This window comes from Parambassis ranga, chromosome 19, assembly GCF_900634625.1.
Source record: "Parambassis ranga chromosome 19, fParRan2.1, whole genome shotgun sequence".
Lineage (NCBI taxonomy): Eukaryota > Metazoa > Chordata > Actinopteri > Ambassidae > Parambassis > Parambassis ranga.
In genome coordinates this window covers 22,455,929-22,483,799 of record NC_041039.1, presented here as the reverse complement: position 1 = coordinate 22,483,799, position 27,871 = coordinate 22,455,929, and the positions used below count along the sequence as shown (strand labels likewise).

The 27,871-nt window shown below is 44.6% G+C and overlaps 1 protein-coding gene across 2 annotated transcripts in view; it reads right to left on the bottom strand.

The window, feature by feature from the left end:
- Positions 1–6,677: 6,677 nt before the first annotated feature.
- met (MET proto-oncogene, receptor tyrosine kinase) overlaps positions 6,678–27,871 on the bottom strand; it is a 56,891-nt gene continuing 35,697 nt past the window's right edge. The window contains exons 11-21 of one of the 2 annotated variants that reach the window (XM_028430719.1): positions 24,350–24,565; positions 21,557–21,706; positions 16,983–17,136; positions 16,433–16,567; positions 14,899–15,156; positions 13,503–13,583; positions 12,144–12,325; positions 11,947–12,056; positions 11,147–11,312; positions 10,927–11,063; positions 6,678–8,819 (exon numbers count right to left, since the gene is read on the bottom strand). In XM_028430719.1, the coding sequence (XP_028286520.1) occupies positions 8,537–8,819; positions 10,927–11,063; positions 11,147–11,312; positions 11,947–12,056; positions 12,144–12,325; positions 13,503–13,583; positions 14,899–15,156; positions 16,433–16,567; positions 16,983–17,136; positions 21,557–21,706; positions 24,350–24,565 (1,872 nt within the window). In that variant the 3' untranslated portion in view covers positions 6,678–8,536. The remainder of the gene's footprint in view (positions 8,820–10,926; positions 11,064–11,146; positions 11,313–11,946; positions 12,057–12,143; positions 12,326–13,502; positions 13,584–14,898; positions 15,157–16,432; positions 16,568–16,982; positions 17,137–21,556; positions 21,707–24,349; positions 24,566–27,871) is intronic. The other variant, XM_028430720.1, reaches the window with a different exon arrangement.

The following is a 27,871-nucleotide window of genomic DNA, read 5'->3' as shown; positions in this document are numbered from 1 at the left end:
TTCCAGCTAGAGTAGGATTGAGCCCAGACAGCCTTTAACCTGGATGCGTTCAGACCTATTTTCAAATCTGGCTAGCACACAGTTGTGTCCGCACTCAATCCGGCTTCATCCAGCGTGTTTGCTGTCCTCCAAACCACTAGGTGGCGCCTCGTAATACACAGAGTCCGTTCAGGCCACGGTAGGACCGCGTGTGCGCATGCGTCGTGCAGTTTTTTTGTCCCGTGTGGCGCCCCGTGAACCGGAAGTAGCACATGTCGCTAGCCGGATTCACTAGCTACATTTGCGTTCACACCTGAGCCACATTTGAGCCATCAAACTGGATACAGCCGGATTCGAGGTGTTCACACTCAGAAAAAAAACACATCTGGATTGATCTGGATGCGGCCGAATCCTGCTTAAGCCACATTTTTTCCCCCAGTGTGAACGGGGTATTAAAGGCTGTCTGGGCTCAATCCTACTCTAGCTGGAATGACTTTCTCACACTCAGACCTCAGACAGGCTCCAGTCCCCTCCAGATCCTGTACAAGCCAAGGTGGCTTTGGATGGATGGATGGACATACATGCAGATACATGTGTAGTGACAGTACCTGGTCTTTGTAGCGAGGTAGAGTCTTATGTCATCTCAATGCTAGTTTTTTAGTTACCTCTCCTCACAGGTGAAGAAGTGAATGGACTCCACAGGCGTGCTTCTTCACTGCCTTATTTAACTACACAACAGAATAACAACATTCCTGAAACTAGATGGCGCTGTGTCCCTGTGCACATCACAGTTCACCTGTAGCTCTGTGAGGCAGCTCCACATCAAAGCGCTGCCCGCCGGCTACGCTCCCCTCCGATGCCTTGTACCCTGTAAGACTGTAATTTATCCGCCTTTTGAATAGACTCAGTGTTCACTCGATGCCAGCTCTATAACTCCCGTGTTTGCGTGGGTGGGGTCACTTCGTGTCGTTACTGCTTTATACCATTATTACAGGGCAACAGAATGATAACAGTCATCTGCACTAACAAGCCTGACTCCGTCCATCCTCCTTTCATCTGAGAACAATCATATAACATCCTCTCTTGTGTCTGTCGTCACTCATCTACAGCTCTCAGTTTCACCCTTTCTCTTCTTTATTGTTGCATTTAGCTTCATTTCCAGCTGAATAACCTAATCTTAAAAATTGAATTAATGTTTGAACGTCCCTGTGTCAGTGTCTGAGGCCTTATTATCAGCACAACAAGTGCTGGAATCATTGTGCTGTTTGAGAATGAGGAGGCATGCAGGATCAAACCAGAAGAGTTTAAAGCCTGTAATCTGCCCTGAACTCCAACGGCCTGAAGTGCAGGCCTTTGTGCCGACACTGGAGCCACTCGTCACCTCAGGGGACCAAAAGAGAGCATTGAGAACTCACTTTCTGTGCCTGTGAAATAGGGGAGCGCTGCGTGACTCACCCCCAGCCACTGCTTAGTCACCTCGGATACTCATTACACTGCTCCCACTTGGACAATAATCACCCAGAACACTCAAAGGACACAAAATCGCTATTAAAAATATGCAGAACGATTAAAAAAAAAAAAGAAAAGAGTAGCACATCTTCTCTGTGCGTGTATCATTGTTGTCTTACGCTGCGCTGACTGATCATGTGCCTGTCTGTTCTCCAGCCATCTGAGTATCAGGGTGAGAAATGCCCTGCTGGCAGCGCATCAAAGCTGAAAGAGCCAGAGTCTGTATTTCCACACCTCTCCACAGTATCTGGTGTAGTCTGCTTTGTGCCAGTTCAATAGCTGCTGTGTTGAAATGAGGGCAGCAGGCAGATGGATGTGTGTGTGTGTGTGTGTGTGTGTGTGTGTGTGTGTGTGTGTGTGTGTGTGTGTGTGTGTGTGTGTGTGTGTGTGTGTGCTGTCAGGCTTTAAACCTGCAGCTACAGACCTCAGGGTGAAGTCAGGATTTAGCTCTTGGCCAGTTTTGACTTGTTAGCATGTTGATCTACCAGCTAAGCAAAAGGCCCCAACAGCCTTAGAGTGTATTATTATTATTATTATTATTATTATTATTATAAGAAAATGATTTCTTCTTCTGTGGTTTTGCCATAAATTCATTCAATTTTTTGGCTCACTCTGCATTTTTGTCGTTTGTAAAATGTGTTTGTGTTTATTTTTGTGCATCTGGAGGTGGCAGCCTGGTGTAGGGCCACCAGGTTCTTGTAGAGGCTAGCTGCTAGCTCTAACTTCAAGCCTGTGTAGACTGTATATAAATATAGACAACATGACGGCTCCCCAAAACTGAGGCCAACGAAGTGAGGTTTCTGTAGAAGTGCAGTACTGAGTCTCTGTGGGAGGCTCCAACTGTCGCCATGTTGGCGGCGTCACAGAGTTTTGTTCATAGTTTGGGGGACTCATACAAACACGTTAAAGGGTCTCTTAAAGGTCGGGTAGGAGATTTAGAAAACTCAGTGAGAGTCAGCCAGATTCCCAAAGTAAACACACGCCCCTTTCTCTCGGAGCTCACCCCGAAGCCACGCCTCCCAATCACATGGACGCGCATTACCTGAAGACGAGCTGCGGTCTGTGACTTCGGCCATCATGCACGTACCTCTCTGGTGCGCGCAGAGCAGGAAGAGAGTGACAACCAGCCAATACTCCGCGCAGGGTCCACCCGGAGGATTGGCTGATGTTTTTAGCGTTTTATAGCTTCCACAGATGATTCATATTCTTCGTTTTAAAGCGAAACTGCCGAACTTATTGGTTGCTATCGGATTGTAAAGAGAAGTTACACTAATTTAACAAAACATGCATCCGAATGAAATCTCCTACCCGACCTTTAAAGGACCAGCCCGTACACCTTCTGTCTGACAACCAGGTTCCTGAGGTTCCTGACAGGAATCCTCTCACTTTATCTTCACTTTGTCTTCAACATGTCCTGCTGAGTTAAATAAATGTAAATTAGTGGTTTGTATTGTATGGTCGACAGTAAAACCCGATCCTGTAAACGGATCTTTCCAAATTAGCCACAATACTTTCAGCTAAGGATAAATCTTGTATTTTATTGTTTCAGAAGATGCTTTCGTCAGCTGTCACACGCTGACACACATGCACTCGGACCGCTCTCTGACTGAAACATGTTTTGGCTCAGTAGAACTCTCACTGCTAACCCTCCACATGGCCTTCTGGGACTTCGGTGCCCCACTAAGCCACAGATATGCGCTTTCAACGCCAGTCTGGCTGTGATTGCACTCCCCTGGAATTCCTCGGTACGCCAGCTCTCCCAGTCCTGATTACCGGCCGTTTTCACAGCGATTACAGTTTTTGTGTGAGTGCTACTCGAATATTTCTAGTCGGTGAGAGCATTTCCATTGAAGGCCACGACAGCTATAAATGATTGAATCTGTGAAAACAAACACTTGGAAATGAAGAGCTTCTCCTAAAACATACTGACCTGTAGTGTAAATCATCATCATCACTCTTATATGTTACAGCTGAAGGTGAAACATATGAGACGGAGCTTGAGGTGCTGCAGTCCGATTGGTCGTGATAAACTGTGTCTAGCAAAGAAAGAGAGAAATCATTTTTAAGAGTCGCAGCCACTGGAAACACACACTTTAATTTGAGGAATGCATATAGTTCATAGCCAGTGGAGGGTGGTCAGAAACAATGCTCAAATATGGTGTTAGATCTGTAACAAGAAGGATGCTTCCTGAAAAACATGTGCTCCATAGTGGAGCCCGCACAGATCCTGATGTTGGAGCTAGCAGCTAGCCACGTTAGCCATGGTACATGGGGTTTTTCCATCAACATCCATCATCAGCCTGAAGATTACTGATGAAGCTTCAGAGATGAGTCATCATCAGTCATGCTTCCCTTAAAGGTTCCAGTTTTTTGTTGCACTTTTACTCCAGGTAATACGGTTTCAAAGTGATCTGCGTTTCCACATAATAGTAATCCTTCATTATAAATGATAAGGGCTGCGGGCTGGCAGCGCTTTCGTAACATCAGAGTTACAGCTTTTCTTCCATGTGGTGTTCCTGTTATTTTGTCCAGTGCCCACAGACTGGATTACAGAGTGCAGAAACACCAAAGAGTCAACAGGGGGAGCCAGCAGCCTTAGATCAGACTCAGCAGGATCTAGGTGACGAGGATCGAGGTGTGTGTGTGTTTGTGTGTGTGTGTTTGTGTGTGTTTGTGTGTGTGTGTGGGGGGGGGGGGGGGGGGGTGTACTTCACCAGCCGGTGCCATCCACCTCCCTCCCTGGTTTCTCTCAAGCCAGAACTCATTAACAGTTTAATGAGTGTGAGTTGACTCAGCAGGTCAGAATGGCACAGACTGGTGATAAGTGTGTGTGTGTGTGTGTGTGTGTGTGTGTTACAGTGATACTCACCCTCTACAAGCTGAAAGAATGCTTTTAAAACTTTTCCTGGTATTGTCCTGAACTCACATCACTTACAGTTGATGGAGTTTTAAAGGAGAGACGATCAAAAGAAAGTATTTACAAAAATAACATTTTAACATTAGAGTTGTCTTCTTTATGTTGTAGAAGTGCAAAACATAAGAAGAAGGAAGCAGACAGACATTTTAAAATCTGATGTGGATGTGAACAGACTGAAAATCTGGATATTTTGGGCTAAATTTGTGACAAATGGCTGAAGAAAAGAAAAGAAAACTGACTTGAAGAAAATGGATGGTTAAAATTCACTCTGTTTGGCCATCAAATGACAAATTCAAATTAAAAAATTTGTCCCCAGAGGGCAATTAAAGGGCACACAGAGCAGGAAGTGCATCAAGGACAAAGCAGTAGCAGCGGAACAGACAGCAGGTAGAACAGCTGCACCACTGAGCTGAATAAGAGCGGGAAAAAATAAAGATAAAGATCATTGTTAGGACTCAGCCTATATATTAAAGCTCTTACTATATACTGTAAATTATATGAGTCCAAAAAGATAGATGTAAAATCTGCAATAGTAATTCTAGTTTCTATTCATGTAAATTGCCCATTTACTGTGTGTTCCATAGACTGTGTATAAAGACAGATGACATGACGGCCCCCTGGTGGCTGGCCGTAGAATATATAATAAACCCCGCCTCTTCTATGTTAGTGGATGGGACATGAATCCAACTTACTAAAAGTATTTTATTCAGTTATTATTGGCTAAAACGGAGGAAGTCACATGATGTCCAGCAGCCAACAGTGGGGTGGGTGAAGCGGGTGAAGCTTCTCTTGAAACTGTGCTGTTTCAAGATGGCGTCTAAACATGGCAGCACCCACAAGTGAAATGTTTTGGCCTCACTCATGCAGAGGCAGCATCACATCATCCATCTGTATGTACAGTCTATGGTAGTGTGGGGTTAGTGTGGGTCTTTCCATGCTTGTGTGCAGTGGTGGAGGAAGTACTGGAGCTTGGTACTTAAGTAAAAGTATAGTTACTTTGCAAAATATATACTTGCTATATATATATATATATATATATATATATATATATACTATACTAAGTAAAAGTAGAAGTGCTACATCAACAATCCTACTTAAGTAAAAGTATAGTTACTTTGCAAAATATATACTTGCTATATATATATATATATATATATATATATATATATATATATATATATACTATACTAAGTAAAAGTAGAAGTGCTACATCAACAATCCTACTTAAGTAAAAGTCTTAAGTACTTTTAAATGTACTTAAAGTATTAAAAGTAAAAGTACTCACACGCTGAATATATATTATTGATTTCTATTGCAAAGGATCTGAACAGGCCCTGATTTTAACATGTCTCCCTTACAACAGGAAAGACACGTAAAGACGAGCAGAGACACGGGTAAATTTAAAAAAGGACAAGCAAGCAGTGGCTGTGGAGGTGGCATGCATCACCTGGTGGGGGGGTGATTGATGCTTAGTGACACGCCTCATGCTCCTGTTAGCTGCAGCTTAACATGGATTTTTAGTGGGATAGTTTCAGCCTCTGGGTGAAGGTATTGCATCATAGAATCCGGATTGATCTCAATCCAGCTCTTCACGGGGACAGTGTCCGGGTCGTGTACAAAAGCCGTATGTAAACAACCATCGAACTACGACAGCTTTGCCCCGACTTTATTTTCCACAGGGCTACAAAGGAATAAACTGCTTATAAAACCAAAAGAACGAGTGACACGATATATTACAAGGTGCCACCTAGTGGTTTGGAGGACAACAAAGAAGCTGGATTAAGCTGGATTGAGCTCGGACACGCGTGTGAGATTTGAAAATAGGTTGAACTTATCCAGCTTAAAGACTATCCAGATACAATCCTACTCTAGCTGGACTGACTTTCTCCAGTGTGAACGGGGCCTTAGTGTCCTGGTTTTCCACCTCAGCTGTCTGCACTGCTCTGTAGGTGTCTCTGTCCGCCTGCAGCTCTGATGAGGACAGATTTAAATGTTTGAGAATCAATGAGTCTGATTTTATCCCCTCCGATGCAGAGACCCATACATGGTGTGACTTCACAAAAACTAGCAGGTTGCTAAGCAGCTGCGAAAGGACACGCCGCCCTGAAAGTCACGGTCACGGTTCAGTTACACAGACTACGGTGCTTACAGGGGTGAAAAGAACGGGGGGTGGGGGCTGGAGGTGAAGGGTCAAAGGTCAAGCAAAGAAAAAGGGTGAACAAAAAAATAAAAACAACATGGCCGTAACAACAGCAAGCAACGGACAGAAAGATCTGATAGTATAGCTTTATTACACTGACGTCTGACACCACAGAGCAACATGTACCTTCAGGATTTTGTTTTTTTTACAGACGAACACACACAGAGAACAGACAGTGTTGGAGAATCACAAGATCAAAGTGACAGCAGTCTCTGAGTGGTGAAGAGGCTCCAGTTCTTTGTTTTCACATCGATGCGGCGGTGACGAGTGTCGGCGGTGAATCCCGTCCCTCTATTTACAGAATTGGCAGTGGTTCATCTCCAGAAACAAAATAATAATAATAATAAAAAACAGGTTTGGTGGTTTTGTTCGTCGTTTGTGGCGCGACTCGCTCACCACTAGTCTTCCCTGTTCCAAGAAGAGGCTCATCGTCAATACAAAAATATAGTACAGCAATTTTTTTTTGTCATAGCAACATTCATACCTGTCAGACCTGTGAGATAAAACATAAAAACATAACCTGCTACACAAAGCAACAATAAAAAGGGCACATTAATAGGTTCAACTGTTTTTTTCTATTACTGTGGGTGGCCATTGACTTACATTCACTCAACATGGCCGACATGGTCTTAGTCATTTTCCTTTTAATATTTTGTTTGTGCCCGTTTTTGAATCTAAGTGCAAAATCTTGATAATGTGAAAATGGCAAAAAAAAAATAAAAAAGATGATAAAATCATTTGTCTCTCATGACCTCCATTTATAGTATAAATGAATGAATTAAGGTCCGATTGGATTTTAAACCGATAATGAACACACATGTTGCACAGCCTTCGTCATGAGGATCATCAATGATCGACTGGCAGAGAACTATGACCATTATGATATGATATGGCCGTATCTATAACATAACTGAAAGACTGAACGCATCACTTGCTGCATTAAACACCAACGTTTCAGAAGAGTTTCAAGTTCGGTTGAATAGAATGGAAGTCAATGGTGAGCGGCTGCATCACTCGCTGCACAGGAAAAGAAATGACACATTATTTGTAGTTTCAAAGCATAATATTTTAACATATTTCTTCATCATGACTAAGTGACAGTCACATAATACCAGCCCTGTCTTTGAACCAGGTGAACACAGATCTGACATACAGGAAGCAATCTGCACATTATTAACGGTTGTTGTCCTCTTTTGTGTGTGTGTGTGTTGCAGTAGAACTCTTTTTGCTCTGAGGACTCCACTCGTTTTTTTGTCAAGCACATCAAAAGCTCCAAAATATCGTCCAAAGATGATGAAAAGCATCCAGTGATCTGCAAACAGGCAGCAGGTTTTCTGTGTTTTTTTTTTTTTTTGCTGCCACCTCCAGAATGCCTCCATTTACTCACCCGAGGCGCCAGGATCCATCCCAGCATGCCGCATTGTCTCTCAGGTGACATGTAGCACTGCTCATGGTTTATGGAGGTGTGATGTCTTTTATATGACATGAATACATGGCACATTTGTCACACTTTCACATTGCAGATGGCACAAAAACGTCCGAGCCACATCCGCCGATCGAAGCACGAGCCGCCCAGAGGAGAGTGGAACTCTACCTCCACCCTGTGTGGGTGCAGCAGTCAGTGGGATGTGCTCCTGTGACAGCGGTTTGGTCTGATGGAGACCTTCGAGGAGGCGTCCCTGTGTCGTGTAATTGTCTTGTAGAAGACAGGAAGTCTGACCTCACAGGTCAATGAAAGGTCAGAGAGGTCGATAAGGTCAGCCTCATAGTTTGTGGAGGCCTCCGGGCATTTGGCGACGCTTGAGAAGGTCAAAGGTTCCACAGCCTATATACATCCGAAGAGTCTGTGGTCTTCCTCAGCATGCAGTGTCCAGTGTTTGGCAAAATACATACAGTAGTTCTCTTCCCTCCGCCTTCCATCCCTGCGTCCCTCAGGTGCAGCAGTCTCGCTCCACATGACAAAAAAACGGCGAGTGGGATGGCAGGGACGTGGAAGTAGAGGGCTCAGAGGAGGAGGAGGACGAGGAGGAGGCAGTGGAGGCCAGGAGGGAAGGGTAAGGGCTCATCTTGTCGATGTTGACATACGTGGTGTTGAGAAGGACGTAGTGCTCCCCGCTGAAGCTGGAGAAGATGGCGGAGATGCTGGAAACCAGATCAGAGAAGGAGGGCCGCCGCTCCGGCTTCGGATGCCAGCACTCGATCATCACCGTGTAGCTGGAGGGAGGAGTCAGAACATGACGTAATCCATCAATCCATGAACAAAAACACACAATCACAGGGTGAAAAAGGATTTTCTGACTTTTAGCTTGAACTGAATTGTTATTATTAAAGTTTGTGTTTCACTCCACAACTCCATTACCAGGATAACTCCAGTATTATTTTTGCTTCCTTCTCTTGGTTGAGAAACCACTTCACTGGTAAAACATTAAGAAAAATGGCCTCATGACTCTGCCAGTGCTGGCTGTGAACCATGTGACCGGTGATCAGGGCTGAGGAATCGCGGGAATGTTTGCAGACGTGCATCACCTCCTGATGTCTCTGTTTAATTTACAGTTGGGGAATTTAAGGGCCTCTGCCTCCCTCTCACCTGAACACTCCCTGCTCTCGCTTCCACGCACACATGCAGGGCACCTCCTGATGTTATCTGCGCTGGATGAGCTCACGCTTGGCTTTCGCCTCGCAGCACCAGCGGGTCAGAGTGTAATGGATAAGGACAGCTCTGATACCGTGGTGTGAAGTGAGCTGATGTGTGCGCTGAGCTGACACTGATGTGACGTTTCATGTAAATAAATGCGTTTTCTTGTCACTATCACTCGTCACTTTCATAAAGTACTTGCCCCTTGTTTGAGCTGTGAGGGATGATTGAGAAGTTTGTGGCCGAGGGGCAGAAGAAGGAGGAGAATTAGTCAACTCTTCTCACAGCTGAACTCTTTGAGTGATTGTGCAGGACAGCTGAAGTCACTTCTCTGTTTCTGGTAACTGAAAATTGCAAGTCAGCACTGCCTACGAAGATGGACAACATCTGTCTTTATGAGAATGTGGATATGAACTCATCCAGTAGTGGCCCTGTTAATCTCATTTAGAGCCGTCAGACTACCACTATCACCAGCTCAGACTTGGCAGTTTAAACTGGCTGACACAAGCGTCTAGGAAATCACTAGCAGCGAGCAGCTACCTGGAGGCTACCTGTTGATTGGAGGCAATTAGCAGCTAGTGAGGTAACCCAGATGACTGCCTTTTGATTTGAGGGTTTTAGCTCAGGAAGCAACCTGTTGACAGGAGGCAGAGCTACTTAATTACTGCAATAATTTGCTAGCTGGAGGCTACTTGTTGCCTATTACCTGTAAACATCTAGCAGCTAGCAGTGCTACATGCTACCTAATAGTAAGCATCTTGGGAGGTTGCCTCCTGTAAACATGAAGGAGGTAGCACCTACCATCAGGCTACATGTTGATTAGAGACCATTAGCAACATGCGGCTCAGGTCTGAACGCAAATGCGGCTAGGGAATCATGCTAGCAACGTCATATTTCCGGTTCACAGGGTGTGCACATGTGTGTGATTTGAAAATAGGTCTGAACGTATCCAGCTTAAAGGCTATCTGGATTCAATCCTACTCTAGCTGGATTGACTTTCTCCAGTGTGAACTGGGCCTAAACTGTTGTCTGGAAGCAGCTAGCAGCTAAGAGGAGGCTACCTCTTGCCTGGAAACATCTATCCTGGAAGTATCTAGCTGGTAGCAGCTAGTGGCTACCTGGAACCAACCTGTTGACGAGCAGCCAGTTACCTGGAGGCTACCTGTTGATTAGAAGCAGCTGGTTTTTCCTTTTTTTAAAAAAAGAAAGAAACTTAAAACTGTCTCAACACAGATCTTGGGGGAAAAATGATGTCAGTGCTGCCAGCACTGCACCGACACTGTTGATTCTTTTGGAGCACTTAACATTTGGAGTGCTTGGCAACAAAAAGAGAAAAAGAGATAAATAAAGCACACTGGATGCATTTAAAGCAAGAAAAGTGACTTTCCTTTGACCCTCAGACGTGATGAGATGTAACGCCTGACTGAGAGACCGTGGACTCTAAGTGAATGTGTGAATGATGGATGGCCTGAACTTGGAGTGGTTATTATTTATGACTTCCATTGCTTTACAGCTCTTTCACTTTTTACTGTGTTTTTCCCTGCTGCTCTGTCTCCGGTATCACGCTCTCTTCATGATGTATTTAAGAGCAGCTCTCCATTATATCACTCATGCTAACTGGGCCGTGGCGTTTCGCTAACAGAGAGGTGAACGTGTTGGGCTGTGTTTGTGTGCGTGCACACTCACAGGGCGTCCGGGCAGAACTCGGGCTGCAGCAGCCTCCTCCCCTGCAGGAGGAACACGGTGATGTCGAAGGAGTTCACGTCAGAATACGGTGGGGCACCGCGGGTCATCAGTTCCCATAGCAACACGCCAAACGACCACTGCAGGGAAAGCGATGAAATGAACTCCTTACTAACCAGCAGAAGTGAGATAAGCGTCACATTTTCATTACAAATGTCCTCACCACGTCCGACTTGGTGGTAAACTTGTGCGTCTGCAGACTCTCCAGAGCCATCCATTTGACGGGCAGCTTGACGCCGCTCTTGTTGTGGACGCTGTAATATTCTTTGTCATAAACATCTCGAGCCAGCCCAAAGTCCGCCACCTTCACCGTGTAGCTCTCATCCAGCCTGCCAGGGAAAAGAGGAAATTACTTATATTTATTTTCCTGTATGTAATGTTTGTCGTACCATGAGTGGGACACCAGCATGACCACGGTTTTCGTATGACAGCAAGCGATCCAACTGAGGTAAGCCAGTGTTGGATTTTCGTGGGAAAACTGGCCTGGGTCAGTGTCAAGGGTCACATTCGAGTCCATTCACACATTGACAAAAAAATCGATTAAAGGTCGGGTAGGAGATTTCATTCTGATGCACTTTTTGTTAAATTAGTGTATCTTCTCTTTACAATCCGATAGCAACCAATTAGTTCAGCAGTTTCACTTTAAAACGAAGAATATGAATCATCTGTGGAAGCTATAAAACGCTAAAAACATCAGCCAATCCTCCGGGTGGACCCTGCACAGAGTATTGGCTGGTTGTCACTCTCTTCCTGCTCTGTGCACCAGAGAGGTACGTGCATGATGGCCGAAGTCACAGACCGCAGCTCGTCTTCAGGTAATGCACGTCCATGTGATTGGAGGCGTGGCTTCGGGGTTTTCAAAATCTCCTACCCTACCTTTAATACACTTCATTCATCAAACCGCTTCTATCCTGTCTCTCGCTGTATTTACTGACACACTTGAATGAATGAATGTGAGCTCACATGCAGTTTCTGGCTGCCAGGTCTCGGTGGACAAACTTCTTGCTGGCCAGATACTCCATCCCTCTGGCCACCTGCAGCCCGAATCCCATCAGGTCCTTCACTGTCGGGTTCTGGAGGAAGCACATGTGTGCACATCATGATGGTGCAAAAGTTCACAACATGCACTTTATCTGCCTGCACATCTCTTGTGGTCTTACATGTCCCTCATCACGGATGAAGTTGCGCAGGTCACCGTGCTTCATGTAGGGCAGGACCACCAGTGGAGAGCCCTCTGGTGGGAGACATATACCCAGGAGGGACAGCACGTTGGGGTGGCTGAAGTCCTTCATGATGATCCCCTCCTTCAGGAACTGGGACACTTCTTCCAAGTCGGTGATGCCTTGCACAAAAAAAAATTCTTAATTAAATGTGCTGTTTTCAAGTCAGCTGCTGTCAGTGGGAAGGTCATTCCACAGATACTGTACCTTTGGGGAATAAGGAGTAATGGGAAAAAAAAACACACCCTCACCCAGACCTGACCTGCACCTAATTCCCATTTACCAATTGCATTGCTGCTTTTGGTGTCTTGCACTTTTGGCCCACTGACTCTGCTATAATCAGGTTAAAGAAGGAAGCTCTCAGCTGAGACCCCCAAAGACAGGGAGAGATTTGATTGGATATGAAGGAGGATGGATGATCAATGGATATGATAAAAACATCACCTCAAACAACACTAATATGAGAACACTGCGCCCTTCACTAACATAAAGAGAAGAGGTTCAAATCCCTGTGGACCGAAGCCGAGCTCATCCCACCCCGCCCCACTGTGGGTGGTGACCCTGTGTGACTGCGTGGGTCCTTCCTCCTCCTCCTCCACATCATTCCAGCATCAATCTCCACTGCCTCCCCTGACAGGTTACACAATTAGCCGGGACTCTAATGCCATCCTCACCGCCGGACCCTCGTCCATCACCATCACCCTGAGCTGAAAAGGATTCAGGGCTCTGATGAGATGAGATCTATAATGCTATTGGGGCGCCATGATATCATACAATAAGTATGCATTATAACATAACCTGATGGCATCATTTTGGCAAGGCTGGCAATATGTGAGGGAGGCTGGAAAAATAAGAGTAAATATCTATGGTATGTGATTTTTTCAAAGGCTGCTAACACCTGTAGGCGCCTGGAAAACAGACTGATTCTAGTTTGTTTATATTGTTGTTAAACCTCCTAACGCGGAGCTGTCGCCGGCGACAGAATTCGACATGTGTTGTTCAAACTACCGTAGCTCTGGTTTGATCAAATAATTAATACAAAGAACATTTTCTGACAGAATCATTAAGAAAAAAGAACTGTTAGAATTATAGTAGTGAAGGAGTTAAATCAAAATATGATGAATATATTTGCGTTCTGAGACAACTACAAAAAAACAAGACTTCAACTTCATTTCATGACTTCCTCCACTAAACCTACAAGTGAGGGCTCTGCTGTCCTCTCACTGCGTCCTCAGCTGTGACGCTTGTACCTCTGAGCTCTACGGCTGAGCAGTGGAACATAAAGACGCCTGTACTTACGGTTCAGGGACTTGACGGCGCAGTGCTGCTTCTGCCCATCTGGCTCAAGCAGTGTTCCGTGGAAAACGCAGCCAAAGTGTCCTACAGGTTACAACATGATGGATTAGTCAGAATCAGAGGGTTTAAGAGCTCATGTTAAAACATGAAGAGACCTTCCAAAACTCTACTTTACTCTGAGAGATGATGGTGATACGTGAGATTCACTGTAAGAGAGCTCACTTGGACCCGTTTGGCCCATAAAGCAGAAACTTGATGTTGTGTTTGTTAAACGTTGACACCATAACGACTCAGTAAAGGTTGCGACATGAAGATAAAGGCCAGATTGAGAGTTTGCACTTGTTGAATCTGATTGTATCTTCTGCTTCACAGCGGGCTGCTGGACGCACTCACTCACAGATGCAGCCAGGAAACCACAGCTTCTAAATCTTACCCATAAATGGACAGAACCGTATGGCACCATCTAAATGACCCACTTAGCCTGCACTGTGAGCCATATTTGGATTCTGCGCAATCAGCATACTTCATTTATATTTTGGCCTCTTCTCCAAAGTGCGACTATGATTAAGGGCACGTGTCCTGCCAGTTGGCTCTGAGATCACAGCAACTTCCCGACAGCAGATAAAAAAAAACACTTCTGTCTTTAAAAAATTAGAGTCTGGGTCTGAAAACATACACGTCTGATACTCTTAAGTTACCATCACACCACTTCTGCCCCCTCTTTGTAACCCAGTATGCACTTTTCTTCACTAATACCCCACAGCTAACAACCAACGCCAAAGCCCTTCGAATTATTGTGCCTTTTACTGAATTATGTCCCCTCTTTAAGAGTGGAGGGCTCGCCCCGGATTGGCGGTGGGTGCAGGAATGAATTGAGCGCGGCGTTCTCCTATCACGTCCATGCAGATGGATGACGGTGTCGGATTACAACTCTCAACAATGGACCCTGGGAACACTAGCTGTGAACAAATCATCCTACGCCACTCCAGCCTCCAACGTCCAGACTCTGGGGGGGTGGTGGTGGTCATTCAGCTGAGGGTTGTTCTGGGGGTGTCTTTCTGCTCTCGATACAGAATTTGATCTGCGGGTCTGAGCTGCCTGCTTAAATGCGGCGATACGAGGTGATTTTATGACCACTGGTTTGATAAAGGAGGCGATTAACCTCTGTGTGGACAGCTTGAGCCCGTGTATAGCTTTACATGAGTTTAAATTTGAGCCGGAGGGATGACGGTGTCACTCAACATCAGAATCACAAACTCCAAATGTGTAGTGAAAGGCCTTGAATACAGTCTACACATGGAGAACACAGTCCACCATGTTTACGCTCTGCTTTATGATAAAAACACTTAAAAATGTAAAATATGCTGAGCAGGACTGGAGCGATTCATCAGACACTGACCTCTGCCGATGACCTGGTTGAGGTGGAGCAGCAGCTGCTCCCTGGCGATCACCACGTGCTGCACCTCTGTCAGCAGGTCTGGGTGCAGACAGGACGGGTCGATGTGGACAGGAGCCATCAGCAGCGGTGACATCAGCTCCCCTTCCATCCCCACGCCACCTCCCAGCGCCCCCACCAGCCGAGGCGACAGCAGCTCCCCGTTGCCCCCGTAGACGGGAGGAGCCGCCCGGCACGTCTCGGGCCTGTCGGTGCCCTGATCTAGAGAGGAGAGGCAGAGAGGAGACGGATGGAGGTCAGAGGAGGTCGGCGACTGTATCAGCGGGGGCCTCCAGAGGTCAAGGTGTGTTACGTGATCAGAGGGGGGGTGGGTACAAAGCCAGAGAGGAACCTGACACTGAGACAGAAGCAGACAGAGCTGGAAAAACAACGTTTCTGATTTCGTCTCTCATGTTGTTAGTGGAAGGTGCAGAATTTGCCACATTTTATCTACAGAAGCCACAAGCTGGGTGTTAACAGGTAAATGTGGACTGATCCTGCAGCGCTCCCTGAGGGTAGGCATTAGTTCATTAGTGAGTCTGCCTTCTCACATTTTAAGCCTTTCACGTCTTTTTTTTTTTTTTTAAAGAAAATTGCCCCGTTCACTGCGCTCAGGATCATAATACAAGGAGCCTCCCTCCCAGCCCCAGGATCCAAAACCACAGGATGACATCAAAGTTCTGGAAGGTTTCCTGACGGTCAGGTTACTGGATGACAGCTCAGACAATGATTTGTGTCAAACATGACATGTTATTATCCTTCCACTAAGAGATTTGTCAAGATTTATTCAGCTGATTTACACTTTTTTCAGACTATTCTATTTTATTATTTTGGTTGTGACAGCAGCCATGTTTGAGGGCGGGGGGGGGGGTCGCCCGGGGAAGATCTCAGAAAAGACAAACACTTGGCAGATAATCACTTTCCGTCTATCACCAGCGTCAGAAATGACTTTATAGAATCAATCTCCGACAGCACATACGGTTTTGAAGAGAGGTTTGAAGGTTTAGTGTGGGACCATCACATGGTGTCTGCCTACTGGAGAATATAATTTAGAACATGGCAGCCATGTTTTGAGTTTCCAGGATACTTGTGACCCAGTGTGGCCAGTGGACTGCTAGGACCAGTAGCAGGGCTGGAAGAACCGACCGCTTGAAGGCTGGCGCCAGGGCTGGCAGGTCTAAGCTGCGGTGGGCAGCTTAGTGGGCATGAAGCCTGTCACTCAAATCAATCAGGCCCTGAATCATGAGCTTTATTATCATTAAGACAGATCATTTCTATAAGAATGTATCCTCCTTCTAATGAGTGGGGAATTTATCTATAGAAATCCATATTTCAATGATGTTACAGGTGTTAGTTCACAGTACGACATGCATCGCTAGCGTAGCGTCTAGCCCCACAGGCAGGGAAGCAGACAGACATGATGGAGGGAGGTAGAGTTGAAGAACGGGGTGTCAGCTGTGTGTGTGTGTGGGGGGGGGAGCTTATCTGATTGACGTACCCTCCAGAAGGGTTGTTCTATAGTCGACTGACTCGTGGGAGACCATTTCATTAGAGGGGCTGACACTCCTCGCGTTAGCCAGCCGGTCCAGATGCTGGATGTGACCCCGGCCATCATACCACACCTCAGACAGATCTAGAAAGGGTAAGAGAAGGAAAAGAGAGAGAGAGAGGGGGGTGTAAACAAAAGGGGGAGATATTGATATAGAGGAAATGAAAAAGGAGGTGAAGGAGAGCAGAGAAGTGAAAGGATGACGGGGTGAGAGAGGGAGAGATGAGTTACTGAGAGAGGCAAAGCGGGTCCACTAGTGCGCCCCAAACACAAACTCACTGTAAACCCACCAGGCACAACCCAGCAGACACACACATGCACACAGGTTAGAAAGGACACACACACACACACACACACACAGAATCATACACCAATATAAACTTTAAATTCAAAGAGCATCTCTACCATGGATATGAAATATTACAGCCATAATACACATTGAAGACGAGCTGAATATGCAGCAGTGAACCGGCCTCTGACCCCTCTACAAACAACTTACCATCGATGTGTTTGTTCCTCCTCCACATCAGCAGCGTTCCCAGCATCAGCAGCAGCAGAGAGACAAACACGCAGCCCACGATGAGGCCCGTGTAGTCCTGCTCCTGGGCCAGCGTCACAGTGCCCAGGTTCCGGATGCTGTGTGCCTGCCGCCACTGGAAAAGGTGAAAGGATTCACATAAACTTAGCTTCTGTTATCTTGAACTGCACACGATGCATTCAAGGGCAGTCTGACTGCAGTCTTATAACATTACATCACATTTAAACTACACTAGACTGACATCAATAGACTTTCCTGCCCAGATTTCAAAGTGTGAAGCAGTGTTGAATGTTGATCAGCACAATGACTACAATCCCACATTAAGGTGAACCCACTGATTAGGTGAAAGCTAAAAACACCATTGTATGCAGTGTCTAACAATGTGTGATAGCATGACTCAGGTTGTGTGCCTGAGTGATGTGATTGTGTTGGCTGCACTGAAGAAGCATGATACAGAGGCTGAGTGTGTTCAACACGCACGCAAACAAACAAGCTAATTATGATCTGTGTCCACTGGACAACAACTGCAAAAACACACAAGCGGACACTGACAGACTGTTGGTGCTGGTTGCACTAACCGGAGCATGATTCTGTATTGTTGTTGTTGTATTAGCAGCTGATGTTTTCTTAGCTTGTGCGCTCTTGTCGACAAAATGAGGTCAAAGCTCTTTGTTCAACTGGCAGTGGCTGGCAATAACAACGTCCTAAGACACAGATGCTGAATGTGCAGCAGCGGCAGCCAAGATTTTTGTTTTCGTCTCATTTTTTAAAATGTTTTTAAGCTGTCGAGCAGAGAGATAAAGTTGTTTGTGCCGAAAGACCTAGAAAAAAAGCTCCAGTTTCAGCGCACTCATGGACTGCACAACAGGAAGATGCCTGATTAACAATGACCATCACTGGCTCACTTGACACATACTGTATGCCCTGCATGGCACATACAATCACTTATGAGGCTGGTATTCAGACACAATGGTATGCAACAGCCACACACACACACACACACACACACACACAGCAGCCACAGTCTGGAGGCAGATTACATCAGTGATATTGCTTCTGCCATTATTAGGTTTAGTGGAAATGAGGTTTCTGCTGCTGCAGATGGGACGATGTGTGTGTGTGTAAATGACACTGTCTGGGCACGTCTGAAGTAGGGGTTTATATGTATGCGTGTGTGTGTGTGTGTGTGTGTGTGTGGCTAAGGGATATTAGCTGACCCTCCTCTAAGATAAAGGCTTTACTCTGAGGGCCAGTTCACAAGTCAGCAGTGATCAGTCTGATAGCACTCGGTCTGGAGGCGACTGCTGGATGTTATCTCTTAAGATGACGTGAAGGTGCCTGCAGCTGCTGTTTGTTTGTATCATGAATGTATTTCACATTGAAGATAAGAAAAATTCACAAAACACAAGTGGAAACAAAAAAAGTGCATTTATAATGCATAGAATGTGGCTACAAAAAATGAGCTGACTGATCCGGTTTTTCCACTGATGAACCTTTATCCATCAGGTCTTTGTAGAGAATTTAGGCAAAAGCAGTGGAAGCTCAGTTGGAGAGTGAATTCTCAAAGAGTCTCAAAGTCTAAACATAAGTTTATAAGAACTATGGCAGCAGGAAGGAAAAAACTCGATCACCTGCTTCTACGCTCCACACTGTAAAGCATGGTGGTGGCAGTAGCATGCTGTCAGGACGACACAGAGGCTCACCAGAACTAATTCTGGGACTCAAACCCCACAGAACCACCATCCTCCTGGGTGAAAGGAGGACCACTCCTCACTTCCGTTGGTAGACTTTTGACAGGTTTTATGTCCAACAGCCCCATGACCTGAGTCAACAGCTATGACCATTTGGGTTTGAATACTTTCTTAAAGTACTGCATGTAAAGCTTATAATTGTTTTCCTTTAATGTGCCTCTGCTCCTTGTTCTTGACTCGTGGGGCTGCAGTAAGTGCAGGAAATTGACTATAAATTGTACAATATTGTTGAAAATAATCATATTTTTGGAGTCTTTTGTGACTCTTTGACATTTCCTGCTATTTGCTCTAGTTTAGCTGATAAATCTTTGAACATTCGGAGTATTTTTCTAAGAGAAAGATTCAATTATATACATCTAAATTCTTCTTTCTTATTGTGTTTCGTCAGTGAGAAACTCACAATTCAGAAGCGGCTTGACTCAAGTGGTAAGAAGACAGCTGGTAGCTGAGCCCATTCACTCAGCACACTGTAATAAATTCTCCCTGAGCTACTTTTTATAAGGGACGGAGTTATTGAAGATGATGTGGAACGCCTAAGGAATGTGGTGTTTTCCATGAATTTCCTCTGAGCACTTAATGAGGAGTTCAGTCAGGCTGATGGCAGGACGGTCCTGTCGCTGGCTGGTTTGTCCTTAAAGAGACAGAGTCCAACCCAGAATGTCTACAGCGGGTCATTTTAGTGAGAGCTGCTGAGCTTCAGGGATTTCTGGTCTCTCTCTAATATAATGGAGCCAGACAGCAATCACCTTATGCTCCAAAAATAGTCAAGATCATTTCCAAAAACCATGACTGGGTGAAATCCACAGGTCATATTGTGAGTAACATCATGTGGGAACTATTTTCGACGGAACTGCATCTCTGCTCAGGAGGACAGTTACATCCACACATATGAACGCTATGGCTCAACTGAGGAGGATTAACTCCCATCACACTGTCACAAGCACGGGGCTGTCATCACAGCCAGAGACAGTAAAAGAGCTGGCAGACTTTCAATTTTACAATGGTCCTTGAATGCATCACAGAGCCTTGGCGGTAACAAGATTATGAAACAAACAAAAATTCTGCATTCCTTAGTGCAACTAGGAAGCCTTAATGACCTACTTGTGACCAGCAGTCACATGACAAAAAATCTGTGAGTATTTTGCTGACCTGCAGGTTTTCTGCAGTTAACCCTTTAAAAATGGAGCTGTCGCCGTTGACAGAAATCGACATGCGCTGTTCAAACTACCGTAGCTCTGGTTATGTTCGCACTATTGAAAAAATCTCAACAGATTCTGAAAGCTGAGAAACGGCTCTTTTAATCGCTACGTCATTACGGTAATGACCACATTGCCTGTGTTCCAGGGGCGGGAGTTTTGTGGAGCGTAGGAGAGTTGATGTAAAACAGTTTGAGTTTCATTTTTGCAATCTCTTGTTGTCTTTGCACATTTATAGTTGATCTGTTTTTAAATATGTTTTTTTACTTTTCTTGTTATTTCATTCTGTTCTGAGCATTTATAACAGAATAGCAAATACGTGCCAGCTTTTGAACGTTATATTTCATCTGTCAAGAAAAACAGGTAAAATAATTAATACAAAAAACATTTTCTGACAGAATTATTTAAAAAAAAAGGAGGCAAAACGTTGTAATTATAGTAGTGAAAGGGTTAAACTGGGTCGTGGAGGCTGGAAAAGCACATGGGTGAACATCGACACAATGTGGAGATCCTGTTGTCTTCCCATAACACCAGTTGTGCACACAGATCCCGGGTTACTTACAACTTTTCCTTCTCTACTTCTACCCATGATTGAGTTGATTTGAGTAAAAATGCTGATCTAAAACAGCCAGAAACTCCTCAAATCTGATTAAAAAATAATCAAATCAAATAAAACCTCTGGTAGACAACCATTCTGCTGCACATGCTTTGTCCGTCTTTCATCAGTGTGTGTGATGTCACTGCTATGTGGCGAGTCAGTCAGCCTTTTCCTGCTTCAAGAGGCAGGTGCTGTGATATGATGATACATTTTATTGCTCAAATTCCTCCTCTCTGAGTCCGATAATACAAACAGAGGGGATTTTTTTTTTATATAAATGTGTGTTATAAGTGGTTTTATGGATTCCTGCTGTAACGCATCCCAAACAGATGCTGGATACAGAACATGTTTCACCATCATTATGAGGGTCTGGAGCTAGAGTTGTGATGGGGATGTCTGTATAAAGTGACGTTTTAAAAGAATAAACATACATGTTTTCTGTAAAAGCTCATTAACAAGTCTTTAAAAATAAAAGCTGTTTGCATATGTTGTAAAGAAAACAAGCCAATTCACTAACATGCAAATGAAACCAATCAGCATCCGTCAACAGCTTAACACACCCAGTCTCACACACGCACACGCACACACACACACACACACACACACACACACACACACACTGCCCTGCCATCCAAACACCACTTCAAACACTGAGGCCTTTTTCTGCTGTCAACATGCAGGGTAGCTGGAACAACACTTCTGTTGAGAGGAGGGAGGAGTGAGTGTGTGTGCGTGTGTGTGTGTGTGGTTGGGGTGTGGATAATTGTTTGTGGTGAGGCGAGTGTTTGGATAAACAAAAGGCTGTCTTTCTAAATTAAAGTGTCTTTGTTGACGGACTGTTGCACAGGTGATGGATGGCTTGTGTGTGTGTTTTTGTGTGTTTGCGTGTGTGTGACTGAATTTGCATATGAGGTTATGTGTGTAAGGACAAATGTGCAAAACAGGTATTCGGTGCACACGTCTCTCTCTGGGGTACAGGGTGTGTCTCACCTCCACCTGCAGCTCCTTGGAGGTGGCGGCCTGCAGTTCAGTGGGAACGGTGCACTCCAGAACGTTTCCCTTTACAATCAGACTCTCACAGCTGTGATTGGAGACGGTCAGGACCTGACACTTCATCGCCTCCCTGTCCATCCGGTCACCCTGCAGAGGAGAGGAGGAGGAGCACAGAGTGAGACAGAAGAATATGGATGAAAAGTTGCACTTTAACATCATTTTCTGGACTTTATTCCTCACAATTAAGAAATCTTAACACTGCTTTCTGTGAGGATGTTTTAGTGCTTCTCTCTTTTTCGTGTTTAAACATACTTTAACTGTGTATTTCCTTTGCATTGTGTGCTTGATATGAAGTTGTCATGCTGCTGGAATGAAGAGAACACCAAGCTTGCACACAGAAAGTGTAAATTCTGCCCTTTTCTAAGACAAATTAGGCCTCTCTCAGGCAGTGGTTGGTTTGGTTTGTTCGGAGGTTTGCGACAAAATGCATCTTAATCAGACCCTTGTCTACATATGAATGCAGAAATGTGGCTTCATGCATCTTAAATTCCTCTCTAGTGTTGCTCTTAAACTATCTGTGTACATGCGCAGCCATATTTTAGAAGCAACATTCATGGTTTTGCTTCATATCTGGGTGAAAAGAGCATCTTTATTCTTTCAGAGTTCATACTGAGTCGGTGATTGAGTCCACATCCAACCTCTTATTGCTTGTTATGAGTAACACAGAACAGCTTATTCTTGTTTTGTGACCCCTGACGGGATGACAACAAACACCCCCTCTGAGATCTGACTGGAAACACACACACACACACAGCTGCTGCCCATGTGAGTGTGTAACTGAATTAGTGAGTGTGTGTTGTTTGACAAGAAGCTGTGAGAAAACAGCAGAGCTTAATTTGCTCTTCTCTCCACTTATTTCCTGCTATATGACTTCTTCTCATTCACTTTTGTTTCTCTGATTCTTTTTCAAACACACACACACACACACACACACACACACACACACACACACACACACACACACACACACACACAGACATAAACATGCTTGTCTGAGTGCAGCAGAAGGCAATAAAGAGAATGATCACATTCCTCGCGTGACAGCTTGGGATTTTCCAATTTGACACAGAGTGGAGGCTCGCACCTGTTCCTGCACTCACTCTCTCTCTCTCACACACACACACACACACACGCATTTGGCGGTCTACAAACACATTATTATTAATTGGTTCTCTAACTTGCTAACAGTCATGCTACACAAACATGATGTCGTGTGTTTTCTGCCTGATGTGTCCCTGCGATACACTGAGCAGAGAGGAGTTATTAGAAGGCGTCACAGTAATACAAACCACTCTAAATAAACTGTCACCGTCAGGGTTAGCAGTGCGTTTCTTTTCCCAATAACAGCCTGGCCTCCAGCCAAAACCAACAGCCCTGTTCCTTCATGTGCCACCATACCAACGCAGATCTGTCACTGAAGAGGTAAATATTCCTTTATTTTGCAGCCATTTTGGGGCTAGCGTTATCAGATGGCAGTAAATGAGCCCAGGCTTTGCTCTTCACTGCAGCCCATTGAAAATCAGGGTTATCAGATGGCGTTTAATGTGGCCTGTTTCGGTGCAATGCCTGGTGTAATGCCCCCCCCCCTCCTTCTGTGGGTAAAAATGGGGGGTTTGTCTGGGCTGAAAGGAGGGATAGATGTTGGGTTGGTGGTGGATTTAGCATAGGGGCCAAGGTCATGCCTGGGAAAAGAGTGAAAGAAGGAAAAAAAAAATCCCTCGTGAGAGGTTCAGCGCAGCTGCCACGAACCATCGAGCAGCAGTCAACAAAAAGAAAAAAAGAAAAAGAAAGAAAAGAGGAGAAATATGTATTTCATTGTGTTCCTAAAACAGGCTCTGGGGACTGTGGTGGCCTGTTCGAAACGCAGCATTTAATATATGTCGAGAGGTTTGACCTCAGCAGCAAGAACAATGCAAGTCAACAGAGAGAGCACACAGCGAGGTGCAGCGGTGGAGTGCAGGGTGTAAACGATGGGAAACAGACTCCACTTCCTGTTTTTCTTTCAGTATTGTTTCCTTCCCAACTTGACCTGAGCCGTGGAAGGCTGAGGCTGTGACGTCTGGGCATCGGGACGTGAAGCGCTCACCCTCACACCAGAGTATGAGTTGTGTCTCAAATGCTCTGCGGTCCTGCTGTAGAGTTATTATTTTGTGTTTTGGTTTCAGACTCTACACTGCGTCTTGCTCCTGCACTTCTAAAGCTTTCAGAATTTGCTACAGAACATAAACAGAGATTCTTCTAACAGCCACACACAGCACGATTTTCTGCAGTTACGTTTTTTTTTTGCACCTGTTTCTGCAGGTGTCTGTGCTGGAGAATTTACTGAACTACTGCTGCGCCGCTGACTTATCTACATCTTGGAGCTACAAGATTTAACTCTCAGAACTTCCACAAGGTTCTCCACAACCAAAAATCACACCAAAAACATTCTGCTCTCTTTAGCGCAACTACAAAGCCACGTTTGACTCTGACGATCAGCACTCGCATGACATAAATTCAAGTTTGTGGCCGATCTGCAGACTTTCTGCGGTTGGTGCTCAGAATAGAAGGAGACGCTGGTTTGTAAAATAGGAAAAATGCTCTTCTTCTACCCATGATTGTGCTGTTTCCATAGAGGTGCAGGGAACAATGAGTTAAGACTGACTAAAAAATGGATCGGGATCTGTTTGGGGGTTCTGAGGGTTAGTGAAGATAAGAACAGAAGAGGTGATTGGTTTACTGTATCAGCACCCTCACTTTGAGCTCCACGATGCTCTTGTTGTCCTTGGAGGTCAGCTTTGGGTCCTGGAAGTGCGGGTCCTCCACGTAGATCAGGTCCCACTGCTCCGTCATGTAGCCATCCAGGACGAACGCCACCTTGGTAACCACCGGCGGCTGCAGGCTCAGCTTCTCTAGGGAGGGCGTGGTGCACTGGATGAAGGTCCGGTTTTCACCATAAACACAGCTCTGAGGAGGAGAGACAAGATCTCAGAAATCATTGCTGCACTTGTGAGGTCCTACTGTTGACCTTTGACCCGTAAGCCTTACCCTATTTTACAAACAAACCGATCCCTTAAAGAAATGGCTAACACACACAGGTCTAAGCCGTGCTCGTCACTCAGCCACATTGTAAAACAACAACCAGTAATTCTCACTTTGGCAGCTTCTTTTATGCTCAGCACATTATATGGGACAGCGCCTGTTTTCCAGCCACTGCTGTGTTTACACGTGCGGCCTGAGGGCACAACAGAGCTGTATCCCACGCTGGAATCTTCCCAGATAGGCCTCCCAGCTTTGGCGCTCACTAAGACCCCCGAGTGAGAGACAGACAGCTTGGAAAATAGAAAGCAGCCCTTTCTATTGAAAAGTTGCGCACATTTCTCCAGCCGCGTCTTTACATGTTCACAGGGGTGCAACAGTTGTTGTTATGAATTTGTGTGTTTTAAGACAAACCATGATCTTTACTTGGACCATTAGGTTTTAATGCCAAACTTCTTCCACAGGCAAAAACAAAATACCGGTAACTCGTGGCAATGATGGCCTGGACCCCTGTTCTTTTGTGGCTTTGTAACCGTATGTCGTATCTGTGTGATGGCTTATCAACCAAATGTAGTGTTTTTTGTGAGGACGTGTTGAGAGCAGAGTTTTGTCATCACGTCTTGAACACCGAGGTGCTGTACTGCAGTGATATCTGTTGGAATTAACGTGCTAACCAGCTATCCTGGGACTGTATTCTCAAATGAAAAACACTGATGATACGACCCACAAAGCTCAAGAATCAGTGGTGTCTGGAGTAGTTACAGTTTGTATCACAAAACAAATCTGTATTTTATGCATAATTCCACTCTATGACAGTAACACAAATATGAGTATAACATCCAAGCACAGACAATAATTATAAAAGTAAGCTCAATATGTCTAACCTTTTTCAAAATAACGACACTAAAACTTAATTATAAATTTCTCCTCTAGGGTTATCCTAACATCTACTGCACAGTTCCTATGCACTTATATTAGGCTGATTACTGGTGGCGCAGAGCCACAAATGAACGCTCCCCTCAAAGCTTTTAATTTGGCATCTGAGTTTTCGTCCTTGTGGTGCTTTCGAAGGTTGAACCACAGGGTGGGACATGTGGGCAGCAGTGTTGGCCAAAAACACTGACTGAACACAGCAAATTATGTTCATTAGTTGTACAGCAAAAACACACATATGGAGAAAGCAACTGAGCTGTAATCAAACTAAGAGAGAGGAAGTCTGGGCAGAAGTAACTGAGTCTAAACAGCCTGACATCTGGACTAGAAACATGAACATCTATACAGAGAGACAGGATGAAAGCAGCAGTAATGTGGGCAGTTAAGAAGCTACTAGTGATTTTAAAATGATCAATTATCCTATTTCCTACAGATGAGATCAGGAGGAGGTTGTGACGAATCCACAACAACAGTTAAAAAGTGTGATAGCAACATGTTTCTCTACACAGGTGCCCTCAGAATAAACTGTACGTGCCTGTCAGTGCGCTGACAGATCAATGTTTGGTATTTGCTTTGCGGTCACAGCCTGTGTTTATCTTCTGGATGCGTCCTTGAGTCGAGCAACGTGCAAAAAAAAAAAAACACAAACTGATCAATGCACCTCTTGTAACCCTTGAAACTCTTCTAATGACACCTTCACGCTTGTTGTTTGGTGAGTGGGCACTTTCAGGATCAGTTAGGTGAGTCAGTACAAACAAACAACTGCTCACAGCAGACAGACGTGCCTAAGTTGAAAGTTTTAAATGAGATAATTTTGTCTGAGCTCTTCGTGCTTTGTCTCTTAGCAACTTTTCCTAAATTTAGAATGGTACACTTTGTGAGTAATGTCGTCTGTGAGACCGGGGCATGCAGGCATGACACTAATTATAACGACGAGAAAAATATGTAAAGTTGTTTTTGTGTTTTAAAATCACACCTACAGGGTGCATGAGCTAATTGACCACTTTAGTAATGTGGACTTTAAGAAAAGTTTTACAGTGAAAATGCATCTGATCGTAAAGTCATACACCTCCTGTTGTTGTAGGCGTACTGAGAAAGATTGATTGTTGTATTAGAACAACATGTCCTCCAGTGACTCCTTAAGTTACATAAATAGGCAGTGGTGGAGGAAGTTACTTAAGTAAAAGTAAAAATATATACGCAAAATATATACTTAAGTAAAAGTAGAAGTGCTACGTCAACAATCCTTCTTAAGTAAAAGTCTTAAGTACTTTTAAATGTACTTAAAGTATTCAAAGTAAAAGTACTCACACACTGAATATATATTATTGATTTCCATTGCAAAGGATCTGAACAGGTTAAAATGATCAAAGAAATCATCTCAAATTAAAATGGACCATGTGTAGTTAATGTCCATGTTCAGTCCAGAAGCAGCTATGGACAGGTCTGTGTGTCATGAGGCAGGCTGTGGGCATCAAGTGAACAGAGAGGCTGCTGATAACAAACAGGCATTCAGCATGTTTACTGTGTCAGTGTTCCTGCTGTAGATTCATGTTATGATTCATGTTAATCAGGCATTAATGGATGGACCTGTGTTAGCAGACAGCAGCTAACTAGTTAGCTAACTGAGCCAGAGCACCGGCATCATGACTGAGGCTCATTATAGAAACACAGCTGGCAGCGTGACACCAGCTCCATGCAGAGTCTGACCTCACATCAGTCCAGCACTGTGTTCATCACATGTAGCAAGTGACTACAAACATTGTAGAAATGTAATGGAACTGCAACATGTAATGGAGTAAAAGTATAAAGTATGCACTGTTATTTTTACTTAAGTGAAATATAAATACATAAAAATGTACTTAAGTGCAGTAACAAAGTACAAATACTTAGTTACTTTCCACCACTGTAAATAGGTGATCATAATTTCACTCTCTCCACCATGTCCTTACTGACAGATTTATTTTTTAGATTTTGAGCTTTAATATAATAACTTTAAGGCAAAAGAGAAAAGCCTTTGTGGTTAAAGGAGTAAATCATGCTGAAGATGAATTAAAAACATCTGGCACAATTCCAGTCTTGGGTGAATGTGGTATAATAACCATAATGATCCATTAACCGGATCAGACCATATCTATATATAAGATATAATCGCATGTAAAAGGCAAACCTGTCTACCCAAAAAGACATGGAGGCCACATCGACCCTGGATCCAGTAAATAAAAAAGTAAATCTGACTCCAAACCTCTTTAAACAAACGGTCTGAGGTTTGACTTCCAGCGCTCTGACTGATATCTGCCT